The sequence below is a fragment of the Aspergillus niger genome (genome assembly GCF_000002855.4).
Source record: "Aspergillus niger supercontig An08".
Taxonomy (NCBI): Eukaryota; Fungi; Ascomycota; class Eurotiomycetes; order Eurotiales; family Aspergillaceae; genus Aspergillus; species Aspergillus niger.
This window is the reverse complement of record NT_166524.1, coordinates 1649869-1670104: the sequence shown is the minus strand read 5'-3', so window position 1 is coordinate 1670104 and position 20236 is coordinate 1649869. Positions and strand designations below refer to the sequence as shown.

Sequence of the window (20236 nt, the reverse complement as noted above, 5' to 3'; positions counted from 1 at the left end):
CCGGAACGGTCGTGTAGATCTCATCCTCAAGAGTCTTGTGGATATTACTTCCCAACTTCATCGCCGGTGTCCTCCGCTTGCGCCCAAACTTGGTCAGCGTATACCAATACTGTAGCTCACACCACGCCGGCGAGATCAGATCCGTGACTGAGAAGGCTTTATTCGGAGGCCGTCGAAATCGTTCCACAGGTGACCTTGTGTCCACCTCAATATTATCATTATTATTGCTGTTGTTAATATCATTATTCTCCCTCTCTATCCGTTCCTGATGACGAGCTGCCTCGCGTTCGCGATCTCTCTCGCGCCCTTCTGTCGAATTCGGATGCTCAACTAAACGCTTCGAGGGAGTTCCAACGTCAGCCCAACTGTCCAATCAGTCCACAAACAACTATAGCCATAGGGAAGGGGAAACTACCAGACGCGGCACGACCGTAGCCTGGAATCGCCGCTGCTCTTGCGCCGCCGCCACCCGGCCGATTCGCCCAATTCCGCTGCGGCCATGTAGGCTTCTCGCGCCCCAGGACCCTAGGTACCCAGCTATTCGAGGGATCCGCATACTGGTCTTCGATGTCTCGAATGACGGGTGCGACCTGAGATGGAGGTGGATGCGCTGCTGCTTCTGCTGGGGCAGTGGTGGTAATCGCGTGGCGATCCGGGGCGATCTTGGCGAGCAGGTCGGTCAGCAGCGCGTCTTCTTCCGGGGAGAAGTCGGAGCCGTAGTCTGTGGTGCTGCTGCTGTCGTCGCTGTCATCGAAGGCGCCGGGGATTATAGGAGATGCTGGTGGAGGGCAGGACATGCCTGCAATGCGAGGGAGGGGATCATACCGCGTGCGGTGGGAGATGGCGTTGAACGGAAGAGCGCAAGTCGTCGGGACGAGATTCAAAGTTCGGGTCTGGCGCTCGGATCCTCTCACGTCATATGATTATCAGGCCATAAATATTGTAGTGACAGTCGAAGCTACCATTTCTTCTTTTATTATCGTGATGTCTCAATCGTTAGAGAGGGTATCTCTGCTAGTGGTCTCTATTCACGTCTATCTATGTACTGCTCATCTAAAACAGGTTGCCGGCTAATCCATAACCGAGGGAGTCTATATCTATACCAAACCAAATCCGCCATACATCGCAGGGATATCCGAGTCAAATCAATCACACAAAGGAAAATGGAAAGAAAGAGAGATCATCTGGCAATTATGCCTTCATAGCGACCGCACCAACCCCAGCATCAGCACCAGCACCCACCTCCACCGACGCCAATCTTTCCGCCTCGACCTTGCGCGCCGCCTTCTGATTCAACCAGCTCAGATACGTCTGCCACCCAACAGCAATGACTCCGGAAAAGATACTCCGGAATTGAGGCGCCACATACATGAAGCTGAAAGCCGTGACAGCCGGCCACAGCTTCACGCTGTTCGAGATACTCGTCGGCAAAGCGACCTTGAGCCGTTCAAAAGTCTCCTCCAACGACTTGCCCGTCATCAACGACTGCAGACCAAAGAAATAGGTATTGAACACGGGAGTGAACACCGCCTGTTGCACGCAGACCTTGGTAAGGATAGAGAGGAACTTGGACGAGAAGTTGAAGTTGTTGTGCAGGAACATGAACCTAAATCTCCCTTCGTATTAGCCATCATCACATAGACATCCCCACCATACACTGCGACACTCACCATTTATACGTCGGGATTGCACTCCCCACTCCTACTGTTAAATGGCGCACCGTCCTCCACGGATCATACCCTCCTCCAATTCCTCCGGCATTATTTCCTGCTTCGTGCTTCTGATCACCTGCTTGCACATCCTGGGGTGAACCATTATCCGGCGGAAACAACAACTGCGCCCCCAAATCACCACACAGATACACCACAATCGTACTGATCACTTGTGTCCGGTAGGGTCGTCTCTCCTGCACGCGCGCATACGCTCGCGCCACTCGTCCTACCGGACCGGCCTGGATTCTCTGGATGAGTGCTCGCGATGCGGATACCGACCCGGGGGCGGCGGTGGTCGATGCGACCGGGCCAGGCACTGTGGGAGCCGGCTGTGGGTTGTTCGAGGGAGTGTGATGTTTCTCAGGGACGGGGTTATGGTGAGGTTCAGCGTTGCGGGGGGTGGAGGAGAGGTGTCTTCGTGGTGGTTGACGTCGCAGGGACCGGAGTGGTTGTATTCGGCGGATGAGGAGGGCGTGGTTGTTCATTGTGGTGGGGTTGTGATGTCGCTGAGGGAGGAGTAATGATGTATATATAGATTTTCGATATGAGCGAATATGTCTAAAAGGAAGACGGTGTTTGGAGAAGTTGGGGGTATGAAGAAAAGGCGAGTCGTAGGTTGTCCTGCTGACGAACTTCCCCCAAGGAGAATAAGTTAATGACTCGACGGGCGCAAGGCGATAAGTATTAACTAGTCAGTCCCGAAGCAGAGCAGCCACGTCTTTGCTGCGTTAGCCACCAGCCAGCGAGAAGCCCGATGAGATGTATCGTTCAAAATGAAGATCAGGTAGATATGTGCAAGAAAAGGAAGAGGTGACAGATTAACGAATTAGTCTAAGACTGCCTTGGGGGGAAAAAAGTTTCGAAGGCTATCAGCGTCGGCAGCGCATAAGCCCGCGGTAGCCGAAGGTCGGGGAGAGATTATCTCCCTCCGATCGGTCGGAGATAGCGGTCGTCCCGGAGTCACTTATCCGGGAGGCTTAACTTTCGTTAACTACAAAGGAAGGATTCGATTGCTTACAGCCTTAAAAACAATAGTAGAGTCATACTATATATTGTCAAATTATACTGCAATTATCTCATTATATCACTGGTAGGGCTGTATGAACCCCCTAATGCGTTCAATAAAAATCACCGCCATCTATCATGCTAATGCGAGCTGAAATGCCAAAGCAAACATCAAACTGGGTATATCAATCACCATGCAAGTCATCTAACAATTCACAGACTTTTCTTCTTGCCATCATTCGCATCTCGGGTTGACACAGGCCCATATATACATATGGAAGTGTCGAGGGTGAAGGTGTGGAGTAGGGTGTAATAAGTACTAAAGATTATTCACAAGGTCGGTAATAAACGTATGGCCGAGTCAGGTCCCGCAAAATGGAGACTAGACTCATTGCTTGAATGACTCGCGGGTGTGCACCCGGTCAATATCGTAGGGGTTGCCCTCGTAGAGGGACTGCTTGGCCGTCCGAACTGAAGCCTTGCTCTGAGTGCGGTGGGCCTCAGGCATGTGTGCTTCGGTGCTAGAGTCGGAGTCGTCAGCCTCTACCGCAGGAGCCGGGGCCTCGGTGCGGTCAAATTTCTCTTCCGCCGTAACCTCCTCCTCGGGCTCAGGCTTCTTCGTGAGCTGCGCCAGCATCTTGCGCATGAACGCGTCGGACTCGGCGGCGTACTTGCAACGAGTGCGGATAGCAGGGCCGTACTTGTAGAAGAGGAAGGGGAACGGCACACAGGCAACAGCCAAGAAAGCCGGGACACAGGTAGCCCAGTGGATACCGAGGTTCTCGTACATGTAGGTGGTGAACAGAGGGAACACGGCACCGAAGATGGACCGCATGACTGAGTTGGCCGCCAGAACAGACGCGGCAAAGATAGTGTACGTGTCAATCAGGTAAGAGAGGTTGCTGAGGAACACCAGAACCAGTCCAAAGCCGAATGGAGCACCGGCAGCGATACTGGCCATCCAGTGAACTGATGGAGCGTCAGTCCATGCGAACCAAAAGAGACCGATCGGGACAGCAAAAGAGGCCACCATGCAGGGAGGTAGACGGGCCTCCGGGGGCGCAAAGCCACCGTGCTTCTCCTGTACCCGGACATAGCGCTTGTTATCCCAGATGTTGTAGGCGACGGCACCAAGCATGCCAACCATGATTCCCAAGAAAGGCAAGCTGCCAACTCCCTGGTTCCAGCCACGGTACTCCTCGAAAACAATGGGGTAGGCATCAAACAACATGTACAGGGTACCGTAGACAATGGCAATATAAAGAGACAACAGGAACACAATTGGCTCCCGGAACAACAAAATCCACGGACGGGACAGGGCGGTCTTGAATGCTTGCTTGAGCGTCGTCTTGCCCTGGTCGATATCCAGCTTGCTCCGGTACACCTTACCAGTGAGCTTGCTCAGTCTCTCGGCGCGGCGACGAAGAAGCACTGGAGCATAGGTCTCGGGGACGGTGAGGGAACCAACGATCCAGACGAATCCAGAGAAGGCACCGAGGAAGCCCATCACCCATCTCCATCCCGCATTCATTCCCAGAAATCCGCCAATGATGGGGCCAAGAACGGGACCTAAAGTGATTATGTTAGCTGCAGGTGATAAGACTTGAGACATTCAGGAGTGGAGCCTACCAAGGAAAGGAGCCGCAGCGAACAGACTCGTGGCAATACCACGATCCTTGGCAGCAAACATATCGGCAATGACACCACCTGCATTGGTCATGGGAGACGATCCGAAGGAACCAGCGAAGAAGCGGAGGATGATCAAGGTCCACGTGTTTTGCGAGCCGGCACTGCCTGCGCTGAAGGCAGTAAGAGCCATGTACGTAAAGAAGAAGATGACCTGCCGGCCAAACATCTCACTGAGAGGGGCCCACAGCAAGGGGCCTAGTACTTGTTAGTTGTATGCGGGGGGCATTGCACAAGTATATGAAAGACATACCAACTGCGAAACCGAGGACGAAAAGAGAGACACCGAGCGTTGCGACTTCTGTGCCGATTCCAAATTGTTCTTCAATCTCAATGACACCACCAGTGTAACCTGACGAGACCAGAGCAACAGCCAGGGTTGCGAGGGCCATCACCATGGTGAAGGACCATTTCTTGACCGCGCTGAACTGCATCGGATTGCGAGGATCATTGGGAAGCCATGTTACCGCATAAGGATCCTCTTCCGTGCCAGAGCCAGGGTAGTGGTGATCGATGATCTCCTGGGTTACTACACCTTGGTCGGTGAGTAGACGCCAGAACGGGATTGTGCGACTCTCAGGCGCCTCAATCACTGAGGGCCCGCTATCCCCCTTCTCGGTTGCCATATGGGAGGGCCGAAGTTTGCTTGCGATATGAGGGGGGATGAGTACGAGTGACGGTGAAATGGTTGCGGTGTTTAGTAAACAAGCGGGAGAGCCGAGGTGTAATTGGACGTCGAGAAAGATGTCAAGGTTTAGGAAGATGCTGGTCTGGATGTAGTAGGGGATGATCTCAAACGGCCGAAGACGTCAGATCAAGATAACCAGGCTGATCACTACCCTAAAACAAGGTTGCAAAAGTCTCCTCCATAGGGGTGATCGAGGATGGACCCCTGGTTATATATACAGATCAAATGGGGTCCACGAAATTTCTGTTGCTTCCCACCCCCCATCGAGCGCCAAGCGGCGTCACTTACGACTAATCGTTTGCATTTAGCCTCGGGATCAGCACCGGTTTCAATCAAGGCGAACGGAGACGAGCTGCGCGGTAGGCCCTTTGACCCAGGGAAGCACAGCCCACCCGAGACGGAAAAGGGGCATGCAGCCGATGTTTGTACATTAGACCGGAGTTATGCACCGCATTAGCTCGCGGTGGAGGCCATGTCGAGGGCCTCGAGATTGATCGGGCTCGGCTGAGGTGGACCGAACCAGCCCAGGCGGCTGAGGATCCATGGGCGAAACTGCGGACCTCGTGGCAGGAGGAGTCATTCGGGATAATTTCTTTCGCAATTTCGTTCCTCTATTAGTCCAGGTCCGATAGTGGGGCGTCATTCCCGTTGGGTAGGAAGTTTCTCGAGCTGTCTTTCGTCAACTTACCGAGGTTCAGAGATAAGTGAACAATATCGCTAGACATCTTCTAGACTCCCTGTTTCCAGGCCACGTAGCACAGACAGTGCTAACTGCGATGAAGACTGATAGTTACGAGCTCATGCCCGATTGTAGGTCAGATTGAGTTACGGTAAAAACTGCCGAGCAGAAGTTGTTCGGAGCCGGACAGAGAGAGCCCATTGTTGGAGCTGCAGGATGCCGATCATCAGAATTACCACTCCGTAGTGGCGTTAACTTCTTCATGACTCTCTATGCCCTCACCGCCCACACAAGAGAAAAACAAAAGGTTGATAAGCAAAGATTTTATGCACAGTCGCATATTGGCCTTTTTGTGGTTAGCGTGGCTTCTAGAAGGCAGATGATCCATGGGTCACTAAGCCAATCCGGGCCTGATGGGACCACTTCCTGCCTAGATTGGAAGGCGGGCAGGCCCAGCTGGCGGAGGGATTCCGACGGCATAAATCCAGTGATGCAGCAGTCATCTGCACAGCGTCAACGCATGCGCTCGTTTGGGTGATGTATCCGATGTCGTCTGATCCCAGGGTCATTCGTGGACCGTGTGACTGTCTGGGTGTGTGACAAGCTAGGCACCAGCTAGTCTGCTGGTCGACATTAATTATTGTCACCCTACTTATCGTAGTGAGACAAGGAATCATAACAAATCCTTGCTAACTTGGAGTCGAGCGTTTCAAAATTGCATAGCTTCCCCATCCTTGGACATGGGAGGTTGGCACTATCGCCAGGCACAGGTTGACACCATTGACCCCAATATCTAACGGACATGATTAAATATCGAAGTCCATGTTGCTGATCACTCAATCAAGGTTCATATCAAATCTGCCGAGGTTGCGATCTGTCGGCCATCCCGTTGACCCACTCCCCTTAAGGTTTGCTTCGAAGAGCTGATGAATCTTGTCTCACGCAGATGCGAGTCATTCAGTAGGGATTACTAATGCCTGGCATGAGTGGTAGAAGAGACCGATGAACTACTGAGAACAATCGACTCAGATTCATGGCCATATGTACGAACCGCATCAGCCTCAATGGCGCATGCAAGTTGGAAATAAGAGTAGTGATATGGACGAATCTGCGACAGGTATAAGTTGGTCTGAAATTGGATTGCATTGGCCGATATTTGATCCTCCACTCTCGTGCTACGGGTTACGAGGCGGGACATGGCGACAATTCCAACAACGGGCTAAATCAGGCTCCGATCGCGCACGCCGTGTATGATTGTGATGTATCCAACTTCGGGCACTCGCGCTGGCAATCTATTCATGCTGTGGTCTTGTTGCTTTTTCAGGCAGCCAGGTTACAGACGCGGTCCGTGCTCAAATCGAAACTCCGGCCCCGGTCTCTCTGTGCAACATGTACTTCTTTTGTTGGGCCTATCGTAGAATTTATCGAGTATCTGCATCGCTTGTTGGGCCAGCGGAGATGCAATATCTTGGATAGCACAATGTCATTGGCTTTGGGTGATGGAGTTAGTTGTGGACGATCACTAGCTTAGCGCGATTTCGAAGTTTGTATTATCCGATTGCGTGTCGGTCATAGCCGGTGATATCTCGATACGCGAAGTTGTTCGTATTGCTCAGCTGAAGCGTCTGATCGTTCCGGCTAAATTCAAGTGACCGCAACTTGACCTTGAGTCATGGCAACAAAAACATTGTTGATCTTACTCAAAATGTCGATCATTGAAGTCAGACCAATTCCATCTCCCAGGCTACCTATAAACAGTTATTCAGTTCCAGGCCGAGCTTGGGGATTCCCGGAATGTATATATCGAATATTGTATCAGATACCTGACTGAAAATCTCGACATGTTTCGAAGACAAGGATTAATTATCGCGATACTGATCTGGCATTGAACGTGCTGGTCAACCTACAGATAAGCATGATGTGTGAGAAACAACATCAAGCAGTCAACTTGGCTCCTTGCCGATGCAGGACAGTATAACATACCTAAGATGTCTGTATTCTGTGTGTCCAAGATAATGCTGTGATCTACAGTCACAGATCTTACTTGTGGTCAGAAGTATCAATGTTCGCGTTGGTCAAAGAGAGCGGTGCCGGATAAGCAGCGCGCCTCACGCAAGGGGAATATTACCCCGGTCCGGCACGACCCAGTACTATGTGCCATGTTAGGTTTCTCCGAAGTTCCAACAATGCCTTAGGAGTTGCTAAACGGACAGGTTTGATGACATTTAGTTAGAGAAAATGTTGTATTTGTTTTTGATGTGGATTATTAGGAAACCAGTCTCTTTGCTTTCGAATCAGTGGTAATACTCAAACTGTAGTTCCTGATGAGGGATGTGATCTGGCGCCTGCTGTATATATTTTCGCAACGGGCCCGCAGAGCGATTCCAATCCATGAATCGATGCTATTTGAGCTCTCACTAATCCATTGGGAGAAGATTGTAGTAGTATTCTCTTCTATCACTAGAATGCCATTGTCGAAAATTGCCAACATATACAATTCTGGTTACGAATCGCCATACTTAAATACGCTATTATCCGTGCTATCGCCCACCCCCGAGATTGCCTAAGATGCGGGTTAAGTCCGTCCCCGCCGCCCCGCCCGATATGCGCCTGAGCAAACGTCATGGTCATCCGTGCAGAACTACTACGTACATATATCTGTAGAATACTGATCGTGATCCGAGAAAATGAAGGAAAGAAGATAATATCATCAGAATCTAATGGACTCTCTTACATCATTGAGCCAAGAAGTCTATCCTATTCCCCATAATGACACGCGCGCTGACCGTTTACTTGAAAGGGTACACGCTTCGATAGTGATCGCGTCAAGCACATCGAACATCCAGTAACCTCCGATAAGTTGCAATACAATCGACAGTATATTTAGGCAAATTTTCGACCTCAACATTGCCCATACCGTTATAGTGAATTCCCTCCCATGGTACCAAGGATATTTGTATAGGATAGCCAGTCAACGAATCTGCAGATGAACGGGATGCCGCGACCCGGCGGCCCGGGTTCAACCTACCTATCCACTGGCCTTCCAATTATATTCTCCGATGATGATCTTTGTCGTCTAAAGCTTCGATACATCATTCATCGCCCCTATATAACTTAGCATATCAAACGATTCGTTGCTGCTCGGTAATCCGTGCCTCTTATCGCATTGTAAGGGAGGGGTTACTTACGAGGTAGTGGTCGTGGCATCCCGAAAGGATTCGGTGGTCGTGGTGGCGAATCGACGAGTCTGGCCGTGTGATTGCCTCAGCGTACGAAGAATATTCGAGAGAGTCTTCTAAGTTGCCCGTCCAGCAAAGGTAGCAATCCGAAAAGAATAATCCTACTTAGGAGAAAACTCTGGTCCGGCAATGCACAGACTACGGAGTCCTCCGCAGGGAATTCCCATATGAGAGATTCGCCATTATAGAGCCGACTGAAAAGAGGAGATCCTACCTACGTGATTTCTCCCAGGACAGCTGCAGATACCCGCTATTACTCCTTGAATTGCGAACCATCACTCAGTTCATTCAAGTTTTGGACAGGGAATCTCATCGGCGGCGGGCGCGTAATGTAGGCTGCCTCCCACCCTCTCAAGCTACCTAGTGTAGACGCGAAATGTCCAATATGTAGAGAAGCCAATTCGTATCTGAATTATTATTTATTATTCATCCAGGCTATACATGCAGATATATTACCATAGAGATTTTAGATGAATGGTTGTGCTGCTAGAATCACCCAGTAGACACCCAGAAACCAACTGACCCCTTACGGTGGCGACCCGGTGACTCGCAGGCAAATTTGGTTCTGCACCAAATGCCACATCACCCAGCCGTTCTTGCTGTCGTCATCCAGTTTTGGCTCAGAAGGTTGCAGTTAGCCATGGAAATTGTTAATGGCCTAATATCAGAGATGAATCTGGAATTCCATAATTGCAACATCATGATAAGGAACGTAGATGATTAGACTGGAAAAGTAACGGAAACGGTGGTAAGAATCGAAGCATCACACGCCGACGTTACATTGCTGGAGGCATCTCACGGTCGCAGATTGACAGACCTTAGTTTGCTTCGTAGATCGAACGCAGGCTCTGGCAGCAAGGAGATCAAGTCAAATCACTAGTATCCGTACTTCCTAACTAGCATGTCTTCAACCTCACCAACCCTGCAGTGTAGATCTGCCGTCGTACTGTAGCCGACCGGGGTAGCGTGCGACCACCCACGGCAGGCAGCACCAGGCTGCGACCGTGTCACTAATTCTACGCGTCTACAGAGTACAACATCGCGATCTCAAACCGGGTTGGATTGTTCCATAGATACTGCATTTCGCGTCTATGCCATCCGGTGGCGCTCCCGAAGGAAGTCACGTCGAATAAAAGCTTTCTTTAATGTACATATTCGGATGCATCCCCATGATCAATTCCACCCAGCCGCTGAATCGGCAGCTACTATTTATTGCGCAGCAAGAAATAACGAAAACCCAGTGCCGAAACCCGTTAAAATTCGCAAACCCATCATGTATCGCCAGTAGTCATGAAAATTAAAGAAAAAGAAACCCCGTTATCGCCTTCCCAACCAGAAAAAGAATCGACTCATTAGAAGTAAATCTAAGAGCGCTCACCACGGAGACGGCGGGCAAGCTGGATGTCCTTGGACTGGATGGTGACACGCTTGGCGTGGATGGCGCACAGGTTGGTGTCCTCGAAGAGGGAGACGAGGTAGGCCTCGACGGACTCCTGAAGAGCACCGATGGCGGAGGACTGGAAGCGGAGATCCGACTTGAAGTCCTGAGCAATTTCACGGACAAGACGCTGGAAGGGCAGCTTGCGGATCAGGAGCTCAGTGCTCTTCTGGTAACGACGGATTTCACGCAGAGCGACGGTACCTTTGGTAGACTGTTAGTTGACTGTTCGGATAGGCCATTTGCCACTTTGAATGATGAGTGTATACATACCGGGCTTGTAACGGTGAGGCTTCTTGACACCTCCGGTGGAGGGAGCGGCCTTACGGGCAGCCTTGGAGGCGAGCTGCTTACGGGGAGCCTTGCCACCAGTGGACTTACCTATATTGAGATGATAGTTAGTGATGATGTTCCTCATGTGAGACACGGGTGTCGCGACCATGACGCGGTCGAACGACACGAGGGGAAAGGACAGTGAGGTTGCACTTACGGGCAGTCTGCTTAGTGCGGGCCATCTTAGTGGATTAAGTTTGATGGATTTAGTTGTTTTAGAGATGGAAAGATGACGTTGAGGATGAAAGATTGATGGAGGTTGATAGATAAGGGTAGACGGGATGAGGAGATGGAAGAAGGATGGAGGAGGCGGGTGGGGAGAGGTATTTGTAGTAAGCGAAAGGGTAGGTGGTGATCTGGGTTTGCCAGCAAAGGGAGGGGGCCTTAGCGTGCCGTTCCTTTGATCGAAAAAGTGTTCGGAAAGCAGCACACCATAAGCCGTGATTTCGGGGCTCACTTTTGGCTGGGAAAATCAAAAGTGCCCAAAGGCGGTCAGTCCCCTTTCTGCCTGCTCGGAGCGCTAAGCGAGCGCCCTAATGCCCGCCAGCCAATAGGAAGCCAGGATCACGGATCTAGAAGCTGCCCCTGCCTCACATTGATCCCAACCTCAGGCCCGGAATGTGATCCTATCAACCTGTTGCAGATGCTCATGGCCATCGACAGGAATGTCCCTGACACCCTCTGATTGCTGATCTGGGTGGTTGGGAGCATTCCCGTGGGAATCAGTCTCATCCCAGCGGAATCATCCCTGCCCGGTCACGTTGCCGCCAGATCAGTCCGCCGGCCGGGATCCTGCGCTCTGATTGGTCGATCCGCGCTCTAGCGTGTGATTCCAACGCCCTCCCCGCGGCGCGCCTTCTGCTATACAAATATCTCCCGTCCCATGGATGCTCTCTGCCCTCTTCCCTTTACATCCATCCTCACTCTAAAACGCTTAACTTATCTCCACCATCTTCACCCTCAACTTTAATTCAACTCTATTTCCGTTTACTTTTTAGACAACCTTCACAATGACTGGCCGTAAGTTCATCACTTCCCATCATGGGCTATCTATCATCTCGATAGATTGTCCACTGCCGTCTACTCCATGATCAACAGTGACTGACTTGACGCGTCTCAACAGGTGGAAAGGGTGGAAAGGGTCTCGGCAAGGGTGGCGCCAAGCGTCACCGCAAGATCTTGCGTGACAACATCCAGGGTATCACTAAGCCCGCTATCCGTCGTCTCGCTCGTCGTGGTGGTGTCAAGCGTATCTCTGCCATGATCTACGAGGAGACCCGTGGTGTCCTCAAGACCTTCCTTGAGGGTGTCATCCGTGACGCTGTCACCTACACTGAGCACGCCAAGCGCAAGACCGTCACCTCCCTCGACGTCGTCTATGCTCTTAAGAGACAGGGCCGTAAGTACCACACGTTTTGGCTTTTGTGTGTCCAACGCGTCTAACATGGAATTCCTCAGGTACCCTCTACGGTTTCGGTGGTTAAACGCCTTTTTTATTTTCCTGCTTGTTTCTTTTTAGCCATCCTGCGCGGTCGGCGCGTCAGTTGTCCTTCCGCAGCAGTGACGCGACGGGTTGCTTTTTCGGGTTGGTTCATGGTATGACTGGGACGTTGGGGTGTTCTTGATCTTTTTATTACAAGTATCATGGGTCTGGGTTTGCTTTGTCGTATTTTATTTACTATTACGCGTCCACTACCGGTCTGCTGGTGGTCGTGGTTGAATTTCTGTATCATAGCGGCCTTTTACGCTTCGGCTGGTGCCATAGGCTAAAGAGGATCGTGCGACCTTGACGCGATCCGATATGAATACGAACGGTCGAAAATGATCACATCTCTCCCATTGTGCGTCCGTAGCTTCGTTATACCATTTTTTCTCGCGGTGTGGGTGTCGTGTCTTTTTGTATGTTGCAGCTCGCGTGCTGTTCATACCCGAACAATGCGGTCGTGGTCGAGCGCGTAGGAGGTGCATGCCATGTCCGTCAAATACGAGGGTGTCCATCGATAGTAAGAATCTTGGATGCTATACTTTAGTCTACAGTACTTGACTCAATACTATGTCAGCTTGAGAGTTTCGCATGTTGTGTGTCATAGTCTACGCGCTACGCGTTCTCCGGTAGTTCCGCTATTTGTTGGTGCCTTAGGCATCACATTATCATTATCGTCATCGTCATCACGACGAGGCCAGCGGTTTGATAGCAGCAGATGGTGCTTGTAATGTGTGCGTGCTGTATCTGATTTTGCTTTTGATGGGTATGTTGTTCTGGCTGTTATGGATGGTGTATTTGCGGGTTTGTCATTCGGTGGTTGTGGTTTTGACAATTATCATCCCAAGGTTATACTGAACTACCCTACCGATATATATATCCAAGATACTAGTTCACCCACGTCTATTCACCAACACGACGCATAGTAACCACACCAACATAATAACCCACGGGACAATCACACAGAATCAATTACACAAGCCCCCCATTGGTCCCTAGACCAGCAATAAGATCGCCATGGTATCACGCAGGATCAATCAACGATAATTGACATCGGCGGCATGATACCAGCAGATCAAGACTGTCTACGGCATTCAGTGACAGAATCACACGAAAATCGACACCAGTAGATACGACTAGATCGTACATATAAAACCCTCATATTCTACATCAAGCAAGATCACAGAATCGAATCCAGCGCGTTGGTCCTGCTCTCCAAGTCTGTGATCTAGTACCTACAGTATATCAAGCTCCCTCCAAGTTGAACCCAGCTAGGGGTTGAACCCCCGAAAAACACCGAAACACCCCGAGCCAGGGGACCAACCCGCCCCGACCCGACCGACAGGGGGGTTCAACTCAAAACCGCAGCTCTTATACTGCGAACGCCGGTTGATGGCCATTTGAAATCATTGATGTCGCAACCCAAACGCATTATGATAACATATAATCATTAGAATCATACTACACACTATATAGGCAACCAGATTCTATAGCAGATCAGAAATAAAACGCGCGTTGTCGCTTGTGATCGGTCGCCTTTTGTATCCCTGGTATCCATCCATCCAGCTGCTGCCCCAGGCCAACAACACCCGCTTACCAGAAATTGAACCACGGTCACGGGGGCAGCAACGCGTCACGACACGTCTCTCGCGTTGAATTCTATATCATGACCCTAGAGGATGGATACCACGCCGTGCGATACGCCGCCGATCAAGGAATATAATGCAGAGTATGCCAATCACATCAAGACGATAGATTATCCATACCATGCTTCAATGCCATGTTTACAGGCAACAGTAAATGCCAACACCTGCCGGTTAACGGCCACAGACACTACTACGCACCTTATCGCGTCACTGACAGTCCCGAGAGAATGGCCCGAATGAAAGGAATGAACACAGGGTGCTCATGAAATCAAAGATGAGCAGCCCATGACCCGACAGGGCACTCGACCCAGGAACCAGCACCACGCGTGGTAGCAAGACATCGGTAGGATAGGTCTGAGGCCTTGGGGCCCCCGGCACATCCATGTGGACGCAACGTATCTTCAATGTGATGCCACTTCCTGGTGTCATGAATCGATAAATCCCCAGGCTGACTGCGCCCTTTCCATCGCCAACCAAAAATAAGTTCGCTACTCCATGAGCAGTCACACCGAGGGACTCACAACAGTGCATATACCTTTCAAGGGCAGACAGGGACAAAGAACAGCAGCCAAACACAGTGCTACTGTATCGCAGACCAGCCTGCGCCCGACAAGTAAGATACTAGGATATATATACCGCTCGCCTACCCATTCCCCATTACCTATGCCCAGAGAGGACCAGAGGCCACTGCCCAAAACATCACGAACGCCACAAATGCGAGGAGCAGACACAGCGGACGCATCCACACACAAAGGATGTTGGGGAATACAATCCGGACTTGTCAATGGGAACCAGCGCTGATGGGGCGAAAACCGACCACAAAACAAGAGGAACGACTACCAGCCAGCAAGGGCCATGATGAATTCCAAGAAACCACAGGATACGGACAAATTAGTTTCCCGAAGGTTTATTATGTGCTCTGTCCGCAAGTCCCCGGAAACAGCACGGAACGCTTCAATCAAGCAGCGCGTGTGGATCACACCGGGCGAGGTCAAAATGGATGCCGTTCGCCAGCGCATGCTAAATCGGGAACAGAACTCATGTTTGCAAAAACGGATCAGACCATGCGGTCGTTTGGCCTTGGGTGATACACGGTCTGGAAGCATGAAACAGACGGGGACAAGTGTTGGTGCGACAAACATATCCAGGGCTACGTCATTAGTTCTCGTGGTCAGAACATTCCGACGATATTGATCCGCGTCTCTTGTCTTGAATTTAGTGCATTAACCCATACTTCAATCGCGAGATTCCACTTGCCATAGAACAGCCGGCTGCTGATCCCGCCAATAAACCCACGAATGTCTGTCTACATCCCTGATCATATGAAGTATAAGGGTTGACGATTATTCATTGAGACTGAGTTCAAGTTTTATGCGAATGCCTGAACCGAACCACTACTACACGCGAAAGGCTGGTTGGCCGGATTCTCACTTGACGGCGTACGCAAGACACCAATCATCATGACGCAACAGGAGGGACTAGACCGGCCAAGTGCTTGCAAACTGATCGGCATGCACCAAGCCGTCATTATCAGGATTGTAAAGCCACAGTATCAGAGATCACGGTCCAGTTTCCCCCCGAAGGTGCCGCGAATAAACCGTCAGGGGCCTATCCCATGTGAAAGCTATTGTAGGCATAAGCCAGGGGACTTCAACCCGTCGATCTTGCATACTATCGACATCGCCGCATCTTCCTGTAGTGCCTCCCTACACTAACCTCGCAATTCCATCGTGACTAACAAGTCCACCTCACACATGTAGCAGCTTCCCTAGAACAATATATCACCCGTGCTGACAGAAAGCACATTGGAAAACCATTCGCAGATATTTCAACTGGCCGAATTTGAACTATGATCAAGACTATCGGGTTATCATCGGTGGGGGTAACCAAGACCTCTGGCGTGGGGCCTTTCGCAGCAGGTCGTCAAGCAAATTGTTTCTAGACCGACCTTACTTCTACGCATTACTACAAATGGTCCCAGAACAGCCAAGTGCAGGATCGCGAGCACACAGATCCACTTCGCTTCATCTACTATTTGGTTCATGGCGCCAACGATAGTCCGGGTGTCGAAGGAATTATGGACCATGCAATTCAAATCGCAGCAAGCATGCTGACATGAAAAAAGGGAAGCAATTCTGGAAGATATGTAGCAAGCCCAGAGCGCATAAAGGAGTCATCCAACTTCCGGTGGTCGGCTGTGTACCCAGCTCATTTGATAGTGTCGAGCTCAACTAGGACAGCTTTCTATTCCGACATGACTTTAAGCCGTGTTAGCGCGTCTTGGAAAGTACAGAAAACGCCGTAGTTTTATCAGCGACCGGCGCCATACTACCCATGCGGACAATCACAAGATAACTGTCACGCCTGTCCCAAGACCATTCAAGCACATGGGCATCAGGCGTGTTGAGGTTCATCCAGGATGAACGGGAATTAGATGGCCGGTTGGCTTTCGAGCCCGATGCACCTCTTTTCTCTGGCTAGAACTGCCCAGCGAATACTGCACCATAGGATTTCCCAGCCCTTTACAGGGCCGAGGAACGGATAGACTGTGCAGGAAGCATTGGTCGCTATTTTATCATGTGCATTGGCTGGAGCAAAAGGGAGGCCAACTCTCGGTCTCCTGAGGAAGTGCAGGGTTATCCAGCCTGGCTAACATCATGCTTTGTGTGTAAGGCCAAACTAAGGGAGGCACAGGACCGAGAGAAGTGCACGCACTTCACTCGACAACTTCGATGAATAGACCGCCCCAGATCAAGCAGTCCCCTTCCAGTCGATGGAGTGGATGCGACACCTACGCCACGTTTACCGGCCAAATGCTTTATTCCATCCGTCCAACATACGTGAATAATTAGACAAAACCTAAAATGCTTACCTATATTACAGCTCCGCCACTATTTGCTCATATTCAGCTTCAAAGCCCGAAGACTATTCCGCACCCAGGCACTAGGTGACTTGAATCACGGCCTGGCTCAGGGGACGAAACCGGTCACGCATGAGGTAAATTATCCCGCGTGGAGCCGCGCGGAATTGTAGAGCGAGTCGTCTGCTACCAGAAAGTTGACTGATAGAATAACACGCTTCCACTTATCGTAATCCTCGGGACCCGACAAGGAAGACTTCAACGCACATGGATTGGAGCACTTGATTCATGGCATATCGGGGTTCAGTATGATGGCAGGAATAGTAGTGCTTTACAAGGAGCCTTGCACATCTGACCCTATCTGGGTGACGGTGTATCATTGACCCTGGCCCGAGAAGCTGGCCAGTAACGCTGGTACGTAATGGCAGCCGGTTGTATCTCGCAGTTGTTTCCAAAATCCAAAAATCTTTTTCGTCAAGAATGTCGAAGACAGCTGTATGGCCTTTTCAAAAGGGTCGTGGGTGTCCTATTCCGAAGTATAAGGGCACTTACCATACTTGGAACGCTCAATCTCAACTGGGGCTGAGAAAAAAGAAAAACTGATGAGATCGGGTGAAAAAGGTCTTTTTTACAGTCATGAGCGCTGTGCCGATATGTGTGGTGTAGATATCCCCCAAGGGTATTTCCTATGTGTGTTCAAGGTCCCTAACATACATCAATCAATTGGGTCCAGGCGTCGTCAAATATGCATTGGGATACTCCACTCCACCCTTTTCAGGCGAAGAGGCCGACTTGACTGAATTCTCGGAGTCCCAAAGGATAGTCGAGCTGGTAAAGCGCATCTTTCGACCTCTTTCATCTACCATCCCTCTTCTTGGCGTATCTGGCTCGTATATCGTATTGATACAGGTGGATTGGATCACTTGGGCCCTGATGACCTCGGCTAATGGACTGAGCAAGATGAGCTCGCTCTTTCTGTATCGTCGATTTCTTGCACAGGACCAAGAGAGGCTTTTTGGCCTGATTAGTTGGGCTGTGGTCAGGCTCTGTGCTTTTTAGACCATTGCCTTCTTCTTCCCGACTATCTATGGCTGCGGACGACACTTCGCTTATCCTTGGGAGCCGCTGGGCATGATTGGTAGCCGCAACACTAATGCACGCCTGGAGGCGATGATGAACATGGACCTGATCACAAACATGCTCATCTGAATCCTACCAGTGTATATGGCGAGTGAAATGCTCAGTCTGGACTAATAGCCCCGACTTGTTGCTCACTGATTTCCCTTAGGTATGGTGGACGCAGATGAAATTCGGACACAAGTTAGCCGCGGCGGGAGTCCTACTATAATCTACCATGTAAGTCAGTAACTTCCCTCATTAAGGCATCTGCACATAATCAGCTGAATGAACTGCTAGATCCGTCGCAGCTGCCGCTGTGCGGCTCATTGTCCAAGGACAGACTACCAACGGATCTTATGCGGCACATACCGACGTGCATTGTACGTTTTCCCCTTTCCTCTCACGATCCAAGAATTACTAAAGCCCCTGCAGAGGCTTCGATAATAATTTTGTACTGGAGTATGATTGTATTCGGGCTGGCACAGATTGCGTCATGTCTGCCAACCATGTGACTCCATACGGCCCTGACAAAGACCATCACTATCGTCTTCGAGCGGAAAAGACCGATATTGCCCTCATCAGCAGACCAGAGAGTCACTCCAGTAGAGAACAGTGGCCGGAAAAGACGGATGTCAAGCTCCCTGGGCTCCATCTTGGTGCAGCATAGGAGCCAGTCCTCGCAACATTTGCCGCTTATCGAGATGAGGTGAGCCCAGGAACAAGGCTGTGACTTCTAAGGACGAGCTAAGCATGCAGCCATTGGCTTATCTTTTGCTCGTCTACCCTGTACCATTCACTTGATTGGCTGGTTGCAATACCTACGGAGCGAGCGAGAACAGGCAGAACACGGGCTAATGTATACTAAGCCTTTTAGTCGTGTGTGATCCCGACATAATGTAACGTTTGTCTCCTCAAAAGAACCAGCCAGCCGAGGGTGGACGAAGCTATGATCCTAGATAAATAATCTAGTGGAAGTTCGACTACTGTCCGGACTCGAGTCTTTCCATGAATATTTCCCGAGCACGATGCCTAGCTCTGACTCACCCTCCATGCCCCCCTCTACCTCCCCAGCCAGCTTTCATCTGGCAGACGGGCTAGGCTATGCTCTTCAACAAAACCACCGGTCGGTAATCCGCCTACACGTGCAGCACTTCCTATGGCGGCAAGTATTTGGCTACAGCATCCACCCTTCAATTTCCACCACACCAGCGGCGCTTAAAAAAGTGGTCGATGTAGCTTGCGGCACGGCCCTCTGGCTGATCGATGTGGCCCACGAGTTTCACCATACCAACGAAAACCTCCAGCTGGACGGGTTAGATATCGATCTCACCCAAGCACCACATTCTGGGTGGCTGCCGTCCAACATCCATCTTGATCACTGGGACCTATTCACTCCGGTACCCCAGCAACTGCAGGAGCAGTATGACCTCGTGCACGTCCGACTATTAGTGTTGATTTTATCCGGGCTGGATCCGATGCCGGTTATCCGACGGCTCTTCCAGCTAGTCAAGCCCGGGGGTTATCTCCAGTGGGATGAGCTGAATTGTGCCAACCTGTGCATCAAGAAGACGGATCCGTCCATTGCTGCACCGGCCTTGGAGGAGATCCGTGTGGGTTCGCATGCTGATGGTCGCCATGATTGGGCTTTGGATCTGCCGCGGCTGTTGGCTGAAGTTGGCTTCCAGGAAGTGACCATCGATCACTACGATGAACCTCCGGAGATGGTTCGGGCCTTTAACGATCTGCATTTGTTGACCATGGAGGAGTTTGCCGCTAGACTGGCAGGCCAGGGCCAACACAAGGCTGCGGCGAGATTCACCCAGCTCATCCAGGCTGGCTATCAGGAGTCGGTTAATGGGGCCGCCCTTTCATTTCCGCGGGTGGTCGTCGTGGCTAAGCGACCGGAGTAAGGGCCTAATAACTAACCGAGATGGAGAATGACCAGGGTCCGTGTAGTAGTTACATATCTTGCTTACTTCGGGGTGTTGACCATGATTAGTTATTGAGTGAATGTGATTAGTAGCCTATGGTGACCTAGATCTTGCACTAAGCATCAGCGCTGGTGGCATGCATCTACTAACTATAAGAACTTCTCAACCCCAAAGACCGCTGCCCTCTCTCCCCATACCCTCCAGTACATACAATTATTCCGGGTTTAGATGGATAACTGTAGACCTGAGCAGATGGCTCACTATCCATCCGCCTCGGAAGCCTGCTGTGAGATGAAGCCCAAGAATTTTGAAATCACTCCATGCGGGGAAGAACAGCAGGAGACTGTGACCGATCCAATACGGTGGCCACTTTGGCGAAAATGGTCAATTGTCATTCATATTGCCTTGATGTATATG

General features: G+C 50.7%; 12 protein-coding genes across 12 annotated transcripts; 7 read left to right on the top strand and 5 right to left on the bottom strand.

Moving 5' to 3' along the window:
* Positions 1–356: 356 nt before the first annotated feature.
* An08g07000 (uncharacterized protein) lies at positions 357–797 on the bottom strand (the record flags this gene model as incomplete). Its single annotated transcript, XM_059749164.1, has 1 exon — positions 357–797. One exon carries the CDS (start codon positions 795–797, stop codon positions 357–359), a length of 441 nt encoding a protein of 146 aa, XP_059604134.1.
* A 394-nt stretch (positions 798–1191) lies between these two features.
* On the bottom strand, positions 1192–2197 carry An08g06990 (uncharacterized protein; the record flags this gene model as incomplete). Its single annotated transcript, XM_001392777.1, has 2 exons — positions 1192–1606; positions 1671–2197. 2 exons carry the CDS (start codon positions 2195–2197, stop codon positions 1192–1194), a joined length of 942 nt encoding a protein of 313 aa, XP_001392814.1.
* A 908-nt stretch (positions 2198–3105) lies between these two features.
* Positions 3106–5029, bottom strand: An08g06980 (uncharacterized protein; the record flags this gene model as incomplete). Its single annotated transcript, XM_001392776.1, has 3 exons — positions 3106–4286; positions 4347–4601; positions 4657–5029. 3 exons carry the CDS (start codon positions 5027–5029, stop codon positions 3106–3108), a joined length of 1809 nt encoding a protein of 602 aa, XP_001392813.1.
* A 58-nt stretch (positions 5030–5087) lies between these two features.
* Positions 5088–6370, top strand: An08g06970 (hypothetical protein; the record flags this gene model as incomplete). Its single annotated transcript, XM_059749163.1, has 7 exons — positions 5088–5096; positions 5187–5298; positions 5412–5512; positions 5572–5666; positions 5715–5783; positions 5963–6160; positions 6259–6370. 7 exons carry the CDS (start codon positions 5088–5090, stop codon positions 6368–6370), a joined length of 696 nt encoding a protein of 231 aa, XP_059604133.1.
* A 4003-nt stretch (positions 6371–10373) lies between these two features.
* An08g06960 (uncharacterized protein) lies at positions 10374–10962 on the bottom strand (the record flags this gene model as incomplete). The annotated part of the gene is made up of 3 exons (XM_001392774.3): positions 10374–10651; positions 10721–10828; positions 10938–10962. The coding sequence occupies 3 exons, from the start codon at positions 10960–10962 to the stop codon at positions 10374–10376; spliced, it is 411 nt and encodes a 136-aa protein (XP_001392811.1).
* A 99-nt stretch (positions 10963–11061) lies between these two features.
* An08g06950 (hypothetical protein) lies at positions 11062–11465 on the top strand (the record flags this gene model as incomplete). Its single annotated transcript, XM_059749162.1, has 2 exons — positions 11062–11103; positions 11169–11465. 2 exons carry the CDS (start codon positions 11062–11064, stop codon positions 11463–11465), a joined length of 339 nt encoding a protein of 112 aa, XP_059604132.1.
* A 325-nt stretch (positions 11466–11790) lies between these two features.
* An08g06940 (uncharacterized protein) lies at positions 11791–12264 on the top strand (the record flags this gene model as incomplete). The annotated part of the gene is made up of 3 exons (XM_001392772.3): positions 11791–11800; positions 11904–12179; positions 12239–12264. The coding sequence occupies 3 exons, from the start codon at positions 11791–11793 to the stop codon at positions 12262–12264; spliced, it is 312 nt and encodes a 103-aa protein (XP_001392809.1).
* Positions 12265–12681: 417 nt separating this feature from the next.
* Positions 12682–13121, top strand: An08g06930 (hypothetical protein; the record flags this gene model as incomplete). The annotated part of the gene is made up of 3 exons (XM_059749161.1): positions 12682–12783; positions 12818–12859; positions 12921–13121. 3 exons carry the CDS (start codon positions 12682–12684, stop codon positions 13119–13121), a joined length of 345 nt encoding a protein of 114 aa, XP_059604131.1.
* Positions 13122–13985: 864 nt separating this feature from the next.
* An08g06920 (hypothetical protein) lies at positions 13986–14997 on the top strand (the record flags this gene model as incomplete). The annotated part of the gene is made up of 5 exons (XM_059749160.1): positions 13986–13992; positions 14054–14165; positions 14257–14331; positions 14413–14494; positions 14581–14997. The coding sequence occupies 5 exons, from the start codon at positions 13986–13988 to the stop codon at positions 14995–14997; spliced, it is 693 nt and encodes a 230-aa protein (XP_059604130.1).
* A 761-nt stretch (positions 14998–15758) lies between these two features.
* An08g06910 (hypothetical protein) lies at positions 15759–17372 on the top strand (the record flags this gene model as incomplete). Its single annotated transcript, XM_059749159.1, has 9 exons — positions 15759–15828; positions 15922–15972; positions 16060–16196; positions 16328–16350; positions 16438–16544; positions 16583–16749; positions 16850–16906; positions 17021–17140; positions 17283–17372. 9 exons carry the CDS (start codon positions 15759–15761, stop codon positions 17370–17372), a joined length of 822 nt encoding a protein of 273 aa, XP_059604129.1.
* Positions 17373–17543: 171 nt separating this feature from the next.
* An08g06900 (hypothetical protein) lies at positions 17544–18540 on the bottom strand (the record flags this gene model as incomplete). Its single annotated transcript, XM_059749158.1, has 4 exons — positions 17544–17619; positions 17677–17954; positions 18162–18210; positions 18293–18540. 4 exons carry the CDS (start codon positions 18538–18540, stop codon positions 17544–17546), a joined length of 651 nt encoding a protein of 216 aa, XP_059604128.1.
* A 373-nt stretch (positions 18541–18913) lies between these two features.
* Positions 18914–19798, top strand: An08g06890 (uncharacterized protein; the record flags this gene model as incomplete). Its single annotated transcript, XM_001392767.3, has 1 exon — positions 18914–19798. The coding sequence occupies one exon, from the start codon at positions 18914–18916 to the stop codon at positions 19796–19798; it is 885 nt and encodes a 294-aa protein (XP_001392804.1).
* Positions 19799–20236: the final 438 nt, after the last annotated feature.